We start from the raw sequence: 15508 nt of genomic DNA, 5'->3' as shown, positions 1-15508 counted from the left end.
ACAGGCAGGGTCAGATTGCAGGGTTTAGCATAGCTGAACCCTCGATCTGTCCTTGTGTCACACAATCCCCTCCCCCCACACACGTCAGTAAGCACCAGGCGTACATTAACCCCTCCCTCTCCAATAAAATTAACCCCTTCCCTGCCAGTGTCATTTTTACAGTAACAGTGCATATTTATAGCACTGATTACTGCAGTAATGTCACTGGTACCCCCAAAAGTGTCAAAAATGTCAGTCAGGGATCTGATCTGTCTGCCGCAATGTCGCAGTCCCACAAAAATCGCAGATCGCCGCCATTACTTGTTAAAAAAAAAAAACACCAAAAATGACATAAATCTTTCCCTTAGTAAACGCAATAACTTTTGCGCAAACCAATCAAAATACGCTTATTGTGATTTTTTTTTACTAAACATAGGTAGAAGAAAACAAATTGGCCAAAAATTTTAAAAAATTTTGATTTTTACATTTTTTTGGGGGGAATTTCATATAAAAAAATGTGAAAAATAGTTATTTTTTTCAAAATTTACACACTTTTTTGTTTATAGCGCAAAAAGTAAAAATTGCACAGGTGATCAAATACCACCAAAAGAAAGCTCTATTTGTGGGAAAAAAAGGACGTCAATTTCATTTGGGTACGGCGTTGCATGACCGCGCAACTGTCAGTTAAAGTCGCACAGTGCCGAATCCCAAAAAGTGGCCCAGACGTAAGACAGCAAAATCCTCCGGTGGTAAAGTGGTTAAAATTCTTACCGATTCAGAAAGGCCATGCTCGCCAGATACTACATTCAAGAGCCTTACCTTTGGATCATCCCCAAACTGTCCAAACTGCACATCATTTAACAAGCTTCGAGCGGTCTTTATTATATCTTTACATTTCTTAGGCGTTTCCTCCACCTTACCCGCCAGGAACAGACAGCAGGCACCGGTTACCTAGAGGACAAAAAGGAAAATGAGGACACTCTAGAAAAACATAAAAGATACAAACCACAATAACAACACATATAAAAGATGCTGCAATACAAAAACACTTCTGACAAACTTACATATCTTGCAAACTGTTTAAAGGAATGAAACATATAGAATCGATGAAAATAGATAATTCCAGTAGCCAGAGTATCATAATGTCTGAAGGTTACATTAAGGAAATTAAGGTTTTAAATTGTTATTGTGTACCTCACTGTAATATTATACACCAGGGCTCGACAAATTTGCTTTAAATCTAGGAGCCAGCTAAAAAAGATAGGAGCCAGGATTTTTTTTTTACAAAGCTTACGGGTAGAACATGTAACATGTTCCCGAAGGTGAACATCCTTTAACCCTTTCGCTGCCAAATCTGGTTTTCTGTTATTTGCACATTAAAAAATAATTTTAGGCCAGAAGATTATATAAACCCCCCCAAACATTATACATCTTCCAAAAGCAGACAACCTAGAGAAATAAATATGGGGTAGGTCCAATTTTTTTTTTTTAAGCCCGTGGTGTGTTAAACACACTCAGTCTAGCACCCAGTGCATAAAAAAGTGTACACACGCAAATGTGAGACACAATGAGTTCACACGGTGTGCGAATGGTCCACCTCCGAGGAGGATGGACCCTGACCTTAATCCCCCCGGGAAGCAAGACTCCTGACAGGGACTGAGGTACTCACTGGTTCGCCTGGCCGAAACCAAGCAAACCCGTTCTCTGGGAGGACTGCCGAAAAAGCCCACCCCAAGTACTAGGTGGGGCTCCCCCGAAGGGAGACCCCATGAGAGAGGGCGAACTAAGCCAGAAGGCCATATCCACCTCCTCCCAAGACATTCAAGGCAGGCCTGAGGACCAACACCGTACTAATCATGTGAAAAAGTGAGAAAGTGCAGAGTGACAAAGAAAAAGCGGGGAAAGGGAAGTGGAGAAGTGCATAGTGTATGACCTTGACAGGCCCGTCGGCCAGGAATAAAAAATTCTCTGGTCCCAGCCCAGAGGCCCGGCCCTAGAGGCAGGTGTGAAAAAAGTGTGTAGGTGCAGTGACCAAAGTGCCAAAACACTCAAGAAGCGCTCGGCCACCTGTGAGAATTAAGGCACCCCTGGGCTGCCACCCCAGGGGCACGTAACACCATGGGCTTTTTCCGAGTCCCGGCCTTCGGGTAGTTCCAATTTTTTATGTCATGCCATATTACCACAAAGTTATTTCAGTAAAAAAAGTTTTAGGAGGCAGAAAAACAAAAAAATACCCCTTTTTTTCGGTAAAATATAAAAGCTGAGATTGCACCAAGTAAATAGATACCCAACATGTCAAACCTTAAGTTTGCGTGCACCCGTTAAATGGCAACATACTTTAGTACTCTATACTTTACATAGACAAAGCTTTAAAAGCCCCCTATAGGTCATCAGTTTAGCGTTACAAAGAAGGTCTGGTGCTAGAATTTCAGCATGCACATATATACACACACAGTATCTCTCAAAAGTAAGTACACCCCTCACATTTTTGTAAATATTTTATATTTTGAGGGACAGCAAATTTACACTGTTATACAAAGCTGTACACTCACTACTTTACATTGTAGCAAAGTGTCATTTCTTCAGTGTTGTCACATGAAAAGATAGAATAAAATATTTACAAAAATGTGAGGGGTGTACTCACTTTTGTGAGATACTGTATATAAAAGACAAAATTACAACGATCAACGATAGAAGCCAAGAAGTGTGACGCTTTGTATATACACCTGAGGCAAGATTTAGCCACATGCCTGAACTATTTACAAAATACCAAATGTATCCAAAAGGTATTTAAAGCCCTGATCTGAGCACAAACAGCACATTCTAGTGTGCGCAGCCTGTTAGATGGAACATTACTGCTACATGAATGACGCTTGGACAGAGATCACCGCTTCAATACCAAACACTTCACCACCTCCCCCCCCCCCCCCCTTCCTGCCCAGGCCGATTTTCAGCATTTAGCGCTGTCGCACTTTGAATGACAATTGCGCGGTCATCCAACACTGTACCCAAATTAAACTTTTATCATTTTTTTTCCACACAGAGCTTTCTTTCAGTGGTATTTATTCACCGCTTTTTTAATTTGTGCTAAACTAAATGAAGAAAGACAGAAAATTTTGATAAAATACATAGGAAATGAATGTGAATAGACACTTCATTTTGAGCACTTTGTATGTGCGATTCGGATTTATTTATTTTTCTTTTGCATTTATGCTTATGCGACTTTGGATCACAAATCGCATTCATTTCTTGTAACATCTAGTTGCTTGTGGAGTTACCTATACTTTCTCACTCAGCACTTTATATTTATATCTACCTCTGAATATTTCACCTGATTAGTCTACCTCTCATGCACTTTGAGCTTATTTATTAGTTGTCACTAATAGCACTTTTTGTGTGCAATTTGAATCTATTCCATCTTTGCATTTCCTGTTTATGCGATTTGTTTTGGGGATAATCGCACCAATCTTTTGCAACATTAAGTTGCCTGTTGAAGGACCGATTTTTACTTAGCACCATATGTTTAGATTTATTTTTTGACACCTCTTCGCTGTTTTAGTTTACCCCACACGCCTGGTGGGTTTATTTGCATATTTTGGTATTATCATCACACGGTCACTTAAAGCGGAGTTCCGGCCTCGGGGGTCAATTAGAGCTAAAAATACCCCCCGGGACAGTTAGGACTAGTACATTCCATAATGGATAGCCTCTGAACTGTCCTGGGTCGCACTTACCTTTTAGAAGAAATACTTACCTTGAAAAGTTCTTCTCCAGTGCTGCCATCTCAGGTGTGGGCAGCTGAAGCCACAGCGTCCCTCTTCGTGTCCTCTTCCGTGACGTCGGAGGCCCACAATGCACTGCACCGGCCCCGCTCGTCACTTCCGGTGCAGGCGAGGCATCCCTACACAGCTTCTGGGCATGCCCAGAAGCTGTTTAGCAGGGAATGAGGCACCCGCACCGGAAGTGACGATCGGGGCCGGTGCAGGCGCATAGATTCCTGGGAGCGATGACGTTCAGCTCCCAGGAGTCATCCCGAACCGGAAGTGACTGCGCGGGCCGCGGCCGCAGAGGGAGGTAGTGGAAGGAAGGGGATAGGGCTGAAACAACTAATCGACAAAATCGATAATGACAATCGTTGTCAACGATTGTCATTATCGATTAGTTGCGCCCTTTCCCCGACTGTCAGCAAGCTCCGTCTGCTCTGTGAAGCCGTCAGCTGCATTCACTGTCTCTCTCACAGCTCTGCACTTCCGTGACCTCCCTCCTCCCTCCTCCTTTACTCTCCGCCTTCTTTGTGACGTCAGTGAGGGAGTGAGTCAGATCGAGGTAAGGGAGAAAAGAGAAGACAGAAGCAGCAACAGAACGTTAGTGTCCTGTCAATGCAATGGAGCCTGCCAAAAAATATAATAAAAGCTTATCCAGATAAGAGTTAAATATTCCTTCTAAAGTGCAATATTATAATAGAAAAATAAGTGATTAAAAACGTCCATATAGCACATATAGGGGGTCTTTCTATGCTGCCTATTTCATATCTATGGCTGACAAGGATGTTTTTATTCACTTATTTTTCTATTATAATATTGCACCTTATAAGGAATATTAACTCTTTTATCTGGATAAGCATTTATTATATTATTTACAGTATATAGGAGCTTAATTAAAAAAAAAAAAAAGTTTTGGTATAAGGTTCGGTTCACACTTGTGCGATGCAGGAACGCTGTGAATTTGCAGCCTGTTCCCGCATCGCATCCGCACATCTGGCAGTTCACACTGCCATATGCGATACGCAGGGGGTGTCAATGAAATGTTAACGACACCCCCAGTTTGATCGCATATCGCAGTGCAATCTGACAGTTCTCACAGAATCGGATCGCACAAATGTGAACCACTGTGCGATCCGATTCTGAGGCGGCTCAAAAAAAGCCTCATGTGCGAGTTCGCTGCGGATGCGTTGCGAATTCAGCCATACAAAGTGTATGGCTGAACTCGCATCCGCACAGGAGATCGCATGTAATTTAGGAGCAGTGCGCTCCGAATTACACGCGATCTCGCAAACCGCACAAATGTGAACCGGCCGGTTCACACTACTGCGGGTGCGCTGATCGCATGTAATTCGGAGCGCACTGCTCCTAAATTACATGCGATCTCCTGTGCGGATGCGAGTTCAGCCATACACTTTGTGTGGCTGAAATTCGCACTGCACCCGCACAAAAGACGCACATGACCCTTTTTTTCAGCCGCATCAGGATCGGATCGCACAATGGTTCACACTTGTACGATCCGATTCTGTGCGAGCTGTCAGATCGCACTGCGATATGCGATCAAACTGGGGGTGTCGTTAACATTTCTTTGACACCCCCTGCGTATCGCATATGGCAGTGTGAACTGCCAGATGTGCGGATGCGATGCGGGAACAGGCTGCGAATTCACAGCGTTCCTGCATCGCACAAGTGTGAACCGAACCTTATACCAAAACTTTTTTTTTTTTCTAATTAAGCTCCTTCTTCTATAATAAGGTAAGTGACAACAAAAAAAAAAAATCGGCCCTATCCATTTCTCTTTCAGGTTGCCCTTAGCAAGCGGATGGCCCAAAATCAATTTTATCGATTTTGAGGCCGGAACTCCGCTTTAAGCACTTCATATCAGATCCTGGTTTGGATTTACCCTTTTTCATAAACATATGTGGCAACTTGAATCACAGCTTCACCAGCACCTTGTCACTTTATAAAGATCCCACTAGTGATCTGCACCATAATCATATATTGTTTCTGATAAATTAATTTTTTGATATTTATTAAGTCGTTTTCAGTTGTGCATTTATTTTTTATGTTCTAATTTTAACACTGTGACCACATTTATTTACACTTTTGGATTATAACCTCTGTCCCGGTTCACACTTCTGCGATGCGGGAACGCTGCGAATATGCAGCGTGTTCCCGCATCGCATCCGCACCCCTGGCAGTTCACACTGCCATATGCGATACGCAGGGGGTGTCAATTAAAAGTTAACAACACCCCCAGTTGAGATCGCATATCGCAGTGCGATCTGCAAGTTCGCACAGAATCGGATCGCACTAGTGTGAACCACCATGCGATCCGATTCTGCTGCGGATAAAAAAAAAGGGCCCTGCTGTGCGTGTTTAGTGCGATTGTGGTGCGAATTCAGCCATATAAACTGTATGGCTTAAATCTGCACCCAACAGAGATCGCATGTTATTTAGGAGCAGTGCACTCTGAATTACATGCAATCTCTGTGATCGCACAAATGTGAACCGGCAATCTACACATTATTTCTATTCAATATCGATATTGGGCAGTGCCATTCACCTCTCCCCCAATTATTCTATATTTGATAAAATACATGTTTTTCTTCGTTATAAAATTTTGCAAATATAGTCTTTCTTCATAAATTAGAGCCAATATGTATTCTGCTACATTTCTTTGGGTGAAAATAGCTCAAATCAGTGTGCATTTAGTCAGTAGGAAAGTTAGAGTTCACAAACTAGGTTATATCCACATCACTGCATGTGTGTGGTGAACACTCTGAGTCCTGATTGGCTATGCAGTGGCAGGATCCTCTCAGGATCCAGAAGAAGGGGAACTGGCCAGTGAGAGTAAAGGTCCGTACACGTGATACAAAAATCTGAAGTAAAATTTCGTCTGACGAACGATCTGCCGATTTTCGGATTGTTAGTATAGCGCTTTCAACAGCCGATTATGGATTTTCGGATGACAAAAACTGGATGTGCAGGTTATAAAATTTTTATCGTAGGGGAACACAATGTCCGATTTTCATTTAATTAGTACAGTTTTCATCCGAAAAAAAAACGAAAGAGCAAGACTAGGCATGTTAAGAAAGGAAAGAACACATAAAAAACAATTCAACACATGACATGACTTCTGGAGTTGAATTCTGGCATACTAATTTTCGTATGAAAGTGACCTCTTCACTTACCATATGAGACTAGCATGCAACAAAAACAGACAAAAGATTGTTCGATAATCTGATCGTGTGTACGAGGCTTAGGACTATAGAATATTAGCAACAAGATATCTGAACATTCTGGAGTATAAAGCATAGAAGGATACAGCCCGAGCCGCGTTCCAACATCGAAGATGAACCGAGCTCCTTCCCTTCTGTATCTGGCTTCAGTGGCCGGGTCAAGACCTTCCTGCTGGGAAGGGGTGTGAGCCAAGTCCTTCTTATCCCAATACCAGCAGGGCTTGGCAGGGTCCAACGTGCCAGATGCCACCGAAGGGCTTGAATTCTCTTTATTTTCCTTCATCGCAGCTACTTCCACTCATGAAAATGATCTGAAAGAAGAATCAGAACGGCAACAAGTGTCAGGAGCGCTGGAACCAAATGGGAAAAGCAAGCCTGATCTTCATTTCTATCATGCCGGGTATCCCTGATAGGTCCTGAAAAAATAATCTGGACATAGTGAAAGGATGAGAGCGCCACAGGTTAGTGCGAGTCCAGAAAATGTTTATTAACCCTTATACTTTGAGGATTAACAATATTTCTCTACAATGCTTATTGTATTGTATTTTCTGTATGTCTTAACCATTATATTGTTTATCTTCAGACTTGATATTCTTATATAATCTTACTGTGAAATAAAACTTGCTGGACCCCGACGAAGCATCCACAACGAAACGCGTAGTTCCAGCAGCCTATTTACTCACGCAATGCCCTTTTGGGATAACTGTACTTTAGTGATCATTATGATTATATATACCGTATATACTCGAGTATAAGCCAAGTTTTTCAGCACATTTTTTTGTGCTAAAAACCTCCCCCTCAGCTTATACTCGAGTCAAGGAAAAAAAAAAAGTCCCTGGCCGCTCCGACGGGCTTAAGCTTTAAAAATGGCGCCGCCCGTCGCATACATGTCACCGCGCACGCGGCGGCGGCGCGTGTGCAATGACGTGTCGGCGCCGGGAGGCGCCATTTTTAAAATAAAGGCGCCTCTGGAACAGGTAAGTGAAACAGCTTCACTACCTGCCATTATGCAGGGCTGCGGGCACACTACAAGGGATGCAGTTCTGAGGGCATGGTCCACCTGTACCATGCCCACAGCACTGCATCTCCTGTAGTATGCCCACAACCCCGGATCCTCTTGTACCATGCCAGTACCCTGCATTCTCCTGTACCATGCCAGTACCCTGCATTCTCCTGCACCATGCCAGTACCCTGCATTCTCCTGCACCATGCCAGCCACCCTGCATTCTCCTGCACCATGCCAGCCACCCTGCATTCTCCTGTACCATGCCAGTACCCTGCATTCTCCTGCACCATGCCAGTACCCTGCATTCTCCTGTACCATGCCAGTACCCTGCATTCTCCTGCACCATGCCAGTACCCTGCATTCTCCTGCACTATGCCAGTCACCCTGCATTCTCCTGCACCATGCCAGTCACCCTGCATTCTCCTGCACCATGCTAGTCACCCTGCATTCTCCTGCACCATGCCAGTCACCCTGCATTCTCCTGCACCATGCCAGTACCCTGCATTCTCCTGCACCATGCCAGTACCCTGCATTCTCCTGCACCATGCCAGTCACCCTGCATTCTCCTGCATCATGCCAGTCACCCTGCATTCTCCTGCACCATGCCAGTCACCCTGCATTCTCCTGCACCATGCCAGTCACCCTGCATTCTCCTGCACCATGCCAGTCACCCTGCATTCTCCTGTACCATGCAAGTACCCTGCATTCTCCTGTACCATGCCCACCGCCCTGCATTCTCACCCTAGGCTTATACTCAAGTCAATGATTTTTCCCATCTTTTTGTGGTAAAAGTAGGGGCCTCGGCTTATACTCGGGTCGGCTTATACTCGAGTATATACGGTATGTTTGTAATATCTATGATGTAATTTTTATGATATTTACACTCAATAAATTCTGATACTTTTTTACATAACGTTTCTTTAGATAATTTTTTGAGAGGCACATTTAAATCCCCTCCTCCCAGATCTGCCTATCCGGCATGTCTGGACCCATTGTTCCTACACTTATAGGACTGCCTGAAACAAACTAAGGCAAAAGAGTGAGCTTTAACTACTTCCATACCTGACCAATTCTGGCATTTCTCTCCTACATGTAAAAAAAAAAATTTATTTTGCTCGAAAATTACTCAGAACCCCTAATTATATATATTTTTTACGCAGAGGCCCTAGAAAATAAAACAGTGGGTGCTGCATTTGTTTTTTATGTCACATGGTATCTGTGCAGTGATTTTTGGAAAAAACATACTTTAATGAATTTTAATGCAAAACTAAATATAATACCCAATTTTTCCTAAAATATAAAAGATGATGTTATGCCAAGTAAATACCCAACATGTAATGCTTTAAAATTGTGCACGCTCATGGAATGGCGCCAAACTACACTACCTAAAAATCTCCATGAGTCTATAAGAGCCCAGATCTCTCCAATACCCTGGAAAGCAAGAGATGGAAAAAAACAAAAAACATTTAACTGTAAAATGTCAAGGTTTACATCTGCTAGAACCAGACGTGAAGTCACGACGTTGCTACCAGCCTCCCATGACCATAGAGATGGGAGATGGCCAGGGACCATCTGGTCCACAGCCAGCTCTATGGTAACTCACCCAAACTGTTGGATCGCATACCAGGCTGCCTGATTTAACAGGAGAGCCCGGCGAGGCACAGGTGGTCGGGGGGGGGAAGGGTAACGGAAGTCTCCCCGCCCCCCCCCCCCCAAAGCCTGTAAAATCATAATAATGGGATAATACATGCAGCTGCAGCCATCATCCCAGTATAACCACTTCAACCCAGTAAAACCACTTCAACCGAAGGACATCCTACGATCAGAACATGGTTAATGCCCACATGCCAAACATTTGCGCCACTAGGTGGCTGACGTGTCTGTGCTGAGATGCGTTTACTGCATGCGCCCAGCACCATGAACGAGCTGTGAAAGACAGCTCTTGGTACCCGCTAATGATCGGTAGCTGGGGGGGGGGGGGGGCCTAGCACCTCATCAGCCAATCACAGTGGTTTACATGAGTGGCCAATTTTTCATGCCCCACAGCAGAAGTTTCTAAAGGGAAAAGGGTTCATCTGGTCAGAAGACCAGCCAGGGTTTCGGGGCTCCCCCACATCCGGGCTGAGAAACCACACCACAAAACCCTCTAAATGAGAGGATCCAAAATCGGTGTGCACATATTATGGTTTATTAAGCATCGTATATCTAAAAACTTTATGGGGAAGATTTACTAAAACTGGTGCAGCTGTGCATAGTAACCAATCAGCTTTCAGGTTTGAGCCCTCGTTCACATTGAAACGATTTGTCGCAACCTATTGCCAGCAATTGCACTATTCCAATTGGTGCGACGCAGACTTTGCCGTGCTGCACCGATTTTCAAAAGTAGTTCCTGCGCCAATTTTGACGATTTCTGGAGAGAATTCAATAGACATCGGTGCATGAAGCCGCACAGATGTCTCAAGTTGCACCCGAGGTCGCGGCTTTAACCGCTTGCCGACTGCTCACAGTATATTTACTGCGGCAGTCAGCCCCTCACAGGCAGAGCGATGTAGGTCTACGTCGCTCGCCTGTGAGGCTCTGGGGAGCGGGCGCGCTCCCGCGCGGTCACGGACCCCCCCCCCGCGCGTGTGACCAGCGGACCCGATGTCCGCCGGTCACTCGGCGATCGAGAGGGAGAATGTCAGGCAGCTTGTGTAAACAAGCCACCTGTCATTCTCCTCGGTGTAAAGACACTGATCACTCGGATCTGGTATGTAGATCCGTTGATCAGTGTCCTTACAGCTCAAGCCACAGCCAATCACAGTAGAAAGCACGCCCCTAGGGACACACACAGCCCCTCCCTCCCAAATAAAGTTAACCCCTTCACTACCAGTGTATTTTTACAGTAACAGTGCATATGTATAGCACTGATTACAGTAGAAATGTCACTGGTAACCCTAAAAGTGTCACAAATGTCAGTCAAGGGTCCGATCTGTCCGCCGCAATGTCGCAGTACCGTAAAAAAAAAAAAAAATCGCAGATCGCCGCCATTACTCGTTAAAAAAAAACAACAAAAATGACAAAAATCTTTCCCTTTGTTAGTAAACGCAATAACTTTTGCGCAAACCAATCAAAATACGCTTTTTGCGATTTTTTTTACCAAACATATGTAGCATAAAACAAATTGGCCGAAAATGTTAAATTTTGATTTTTACATTTTTTTTGGGGGAATTTCATATAAAAAAATGTGAAAAATATTGTTATTTTTGCAAAATGTACACTCTTTTTTTGTTTATAGCGCAAAAAGTAAAAATCGCACAGGTGATCAAATACAACCAAAAGAAATCTCTGTTTGTGGGAAAAAAAGGACGCCAAATTCGTTTAGGTACAGCGTCGCACGACCGCGCAATTGTCCGTTAAAAGTCACGCAGTGCCGAATCGCAAAATACCCCCTGGTCGTTTAGCAGGAAAATCCTCCGGGGCTTAAGTGGTTAAAAGTGCAGATGAAGTCACACAAAAAAAAAACAAAACAATAGCGGGGTTATGGCATATTGCTGCAGCACTTCCGACAGAGGACTTCTTTTGTCTATGGCCGGTGGGCAAGTGGTAAGAAATTACAGCTGTTTTTTTTTTAAATCCTTTTTGGGATAAGGGCTTTACATAAATAAAATCTGATCATTGTAAGAACCCCTGCCAGTGGTAAAGCAGAACTAAACCCTCCTTTCCTTTTCAGCCAAGGAAGCTGCCATGTTAGCTTCTGTTTGATCTTCAACTGCCATAACTCCGGCCATTTGATGGTTTGACAGTTTGGTTGAGAGAACAATGTGACAGTTAGCATTTCCGGTATGCCTGGAATGTAACGTTTTTTTTTTTTTTTTTAACGTTTAGAATTTAGTTCCATTTTAAATGGTTTGTCTCATCCCTCCAACTGATTCTGCTGGAGAGCTTTTTTTTTTTTTTTTAAAAAGGAAGATTTACTGCCTGGATCACCAGGTGAAAATGGAAGAAAGAATACAAATGTTCACATCAGATGTAAGAATTGGTGATCTGTAATATAGGAAATGTTTGATTTCGGTTTTATTACAGCTTTAGGTCTGTGTTAGAACACATTTCCTGAACGCTGCCCCTACTGCACATGCAGTCCAACACGGCACCGCCTGTATGCGCTCTAGGGATGCACTGATATAGCGGCCGAAAATAGGATTATCAGCGTTTTGCTGCTAGAAAAAAAAAAAAAAAAAAAGTGCAGATAATGCTATGTTGTGTCCCACAGACGTCAATGCAAAAAACGCGCCCCACGGACGCCAATGCAAAAAACGCGCCCCACAGACGCCAATGCAAAAAACGCGCCCCACGGACGCCAATGCAAAAAACGCGCCCCACGGACGCCAATGCAAAAAACGCGCCCCACGGACGCCAATGCAAAAAACGCGCCCCACGGACGCCAATGCAAAAAACGCGCCCCACGGACGTCAATGCAAAAAACGCGCCCCACGGACGTCAATGCAAAAAACGCGTCCCACGGACGTCAATGCAAAAAACGCGTCCCACGGACGTCAATGCAAAAAACGCGTCCCACGGACGTCAATGCAAAAAACGCGCCCCACGGACGTCAATGCAAAAAACGCGCCCCACGGACGCCAATGCAAAAAACGCGCCCCACAGACGTCAATGCAAAAAACGCGCCCCACGGACGCCAATGCAAAAAACGCGCCCCACGGACGCCAATGCAAAAAACGCGCCCCACGGACGCCAATGCAAAAAACGCGCCCCACGGACGCCAATGCAAAAAACGCGCCCCACGGACGTCAATGCAAAAAACGCGCCCCACGGACGTCAATGCAAAAAACGCGTCCCACGGACGTCAATGCAAAAAACGCGTCCCACGGACGTCAATGCAAAAAACGCGTCCCACGGACGTCAATGCAATAAACGCGCCCCACGGACGTCAATGCAATAAACGCGCCCCACGGACGTCAATGCAATAAACGCGCCCCACGGACGTCAATGCAATAAACGCGCCCCACGGACGTCAATGCAATAAACGCGCCCCACGGACGTCAATGCAATAAACGCGCCCCACGGACGTCAATGCAATAAACGCGCCCCACGGACGTCAATGCAATAAACGCGCCCCACGGACGTCAATGCAATAAACGCGCCCCACGGACGTCAATGCAATAAACGCGCCCCACGGACGTCAATGCAATAAACGCGCCCCACGGACGTCAATGCAATAAACGCGCCCCACGGACGTCAGTGCAATAAACGCGTCCCACGGACGTCAGTGCAATAAACGCGTCCCACGGACGTCAATGCAATAAACGCGTCCCACGGACGTCAATGCAAAAAACGCGCCCCACGGACGTCAATGCAAAAAATGCGCCCCACGGACGTCAATGCAAAAAATGCGCCCCACGGACGTCAATGCAAAAATCGTTAGTCGCATTAAAAATTTTTTTTCTTCAAACTGTCCATTTCAGTTTTCGGCCAAGTGCACCCTGAATTTTCATTTCAGTGCACCACTATTGCGCACACCAATCATCCAATCACAGAGCGCTGACGACACAGAGCGTGCCCACAAACAGCAGTATGGGTAATGGCAATGGGCGTTAGAGGCTGCAGGAAGTCAGGCAGAGCCCAGCTCATTTCAGGATAATGTCCACCATCTACACCCCCCCCCATCCTGGCTGACCTTGGTCCTCCCTTTCATTCAGATCTTTCAACCACAGAGGCTCAGGGTCACATGTGGGTGTTACCAAGGAATGTCTAAGAAACCCCCTCCCCCAGACGGACACCCACCCATCAAAAACTTTTGATATTTGCATGACTCTTCCCAAAGGTGAGCCTACTGCTTGCATTAAGACTTTGGGGGCTCTCTGGGGGAAGACGGGGGGATACCGGGGGGGGGGGGTGCTCAAGGGGAAGACGGTGGGGCGCTCAAGGGGAAGGGGGGACTCAAGGGAAAGACGGGGGGAGGGAGGGCTCAAGGAGATTTGGGGGCTCAAGGAGGAAGGCTGGGGGGGCACTCCAGAGGTCGTCTGGGGGCTCTTCGGAGGGCAGGGGGGCGCTCCAGAGGGCATTAGGGGGCTCTTCGGAGGAAGACTGGGGGCTTTTCAGAGGTAGACTGGGGGGGGGGGGCACTCCAGAGGTTGTTTGGGGGCTCTTCGGAGGAGGTCTGGGGGCTCTTCAGTGGAAAACTGTGGGCGCGCTCCAGAGGTCGTCTGGGGGCTCTTCAGAGTAAGACTGGGGGGGGGGGGGGGGGGCGCTCCAGAGGTCATCTGGGGGCTCTTCAGAGAAAGACTGGGGGGGCGCTCCAGAGGTTGTCTGGGGGCTCTTCAGTGGAAAACTGGGGGCTTTTCAGGGAAAGACTGGGGGGGTCGCTCCAGAGGTCGTCTGGGGGCTCTATGGAGGAAGACTGGGGGCTTTTCAGAGGTAGACTGGGGGGGCACTCCAGAGGTTGTTTGGGGGCTCTTCGGAGGAGGTTTAGGGGCTCTTCAGTGGAAAACTGTGGGCGCGCTCCAGAGGTCGTCTGGGGGCTCTTCAGAGAAAGATTGGGGGGGCGCTCCAGAGGTCGTCTGGGGGCTCTCCAGAGGGCATTAGGGGGCTCTTCGGAGGAAGACTGGGGGCTTTTCAGAGGTAGACTGGGGGGGGGGGGCACTCCAGAGGTTGTTTGGGGGCTCTTCAGTGGAAAACTGTGGGCTTTTCAGGGAAAGACTGGTGGGGCGCTCCAGAGGTCGTCTGGGGGCTCTATGGAGGAAGACTGGGGGGGGGGGGGGGGACACTCTGGGGAAAAAAGGGGGGGGCACTCCAGAGGTCTGGGGGCACTCTGGAGGAAGACTGGGGCAGGGTGCTGCAATGTTTTCAGGAAACCATGTATACACACACACACAACACCCTGTCATCAGCCCCTCCCACCAGCTATGATCTGCCTGCATAGAGAAGCACAGAGACCCAGTGATGACATCATTAGATCTAGAATAAAGTATGGAAAGCCAACAGAAGAATTATAATGATGATGCAATCAGCATGTGGATGAAGGGAAGGTAAATTCTAGAATGCCAACAAATGAAATGTCAGCTTTGAAGAGAACCTGTCAGATCAGGCAGATGAAGATGCGCAGTGCTGCCCTCTGCTGGCTGCGGCCCTCATAGACTCAGCAGAAGATGCTGGAGGCTCTGATAAGTGTGTCCAGTGAAAAGCACATGACAACGGGTCACGTGACCCTCCAGCTCCTCAGGAACTACAAAGCCCAGCACACCCTTACGTTACAGTGGTAGTAACAGCAAAGCCGGAGGACTTCGGGCCTCCCCATATCTCCCTGTACGTCTTCCCGCACTTACCCGCTCACCCCGGTCAGCCAGAAGCTTCCACCGGTAACAAATCTCCTACGAGCGCAGCACTCTCCCCGCCGCCATCTTGGAAGCGAACGTGCGAGGTGACGTCTGGACGCCAAGCCACGCCCCTTTCACCCTCTCTTAAAAGGACACAGTTGCGGCTAGCCCAATAGCTGCCCAGGACGTCGGGTGGAGGGGCGTGGA

At 46.5% G+C, this 15508-nt stretch overlaps 1 protein-coding gene across 2 annotated transcripts in view; it reads right to left on the bottom strand.

Annotated features, from left to right (window-relative positions):
* The window catches only part of CCNK (cyclin K), a 42181-nt gene extending 26766 nt beyond the window's left edge, over positions 1–15415 (bottom strand). For both annotated transcript variants that reach the window (XM_082275629.1, XM_082275628.1), the window contains exons 1-4: positions 15311–15415; positions 7069–7293; positions 1044–1125; positions 799–930 (exon numbers count right to left, since the gene is read on the bottom strand). In XM_082275629.1, the coding sequence (XP_082131755.1) occupies positions 799–930; positions 1044–1125; positions 7069–7265 (411 nt within the window). In that variant the 5' untranslated portion in view covers positions 7266–7293; positions 15311–15415. The remainder of the gene's footprint in view (positions 1–798; positions 931–1043; positions 1126–7068; positions 7294–15310) is intronic.
* Between the last annotated feature and the right edge of the window lie 93 nt (positions 15416–15508).

Source organism: Pelophylax lessonae, assembly GCF_965119305.1.
Source record: "Pelophylax lessonae genome assembly, chromosome: 13".
Lineage (NCBI taxonomy): Eukaryota > Metazoa > Chordata > Amphibia > Anura > Ranidae > Pelophylax > Pelophylax lessonae.
This window is presented reverse-complemented; position numbering and strand designations above follow the sequence as displayed.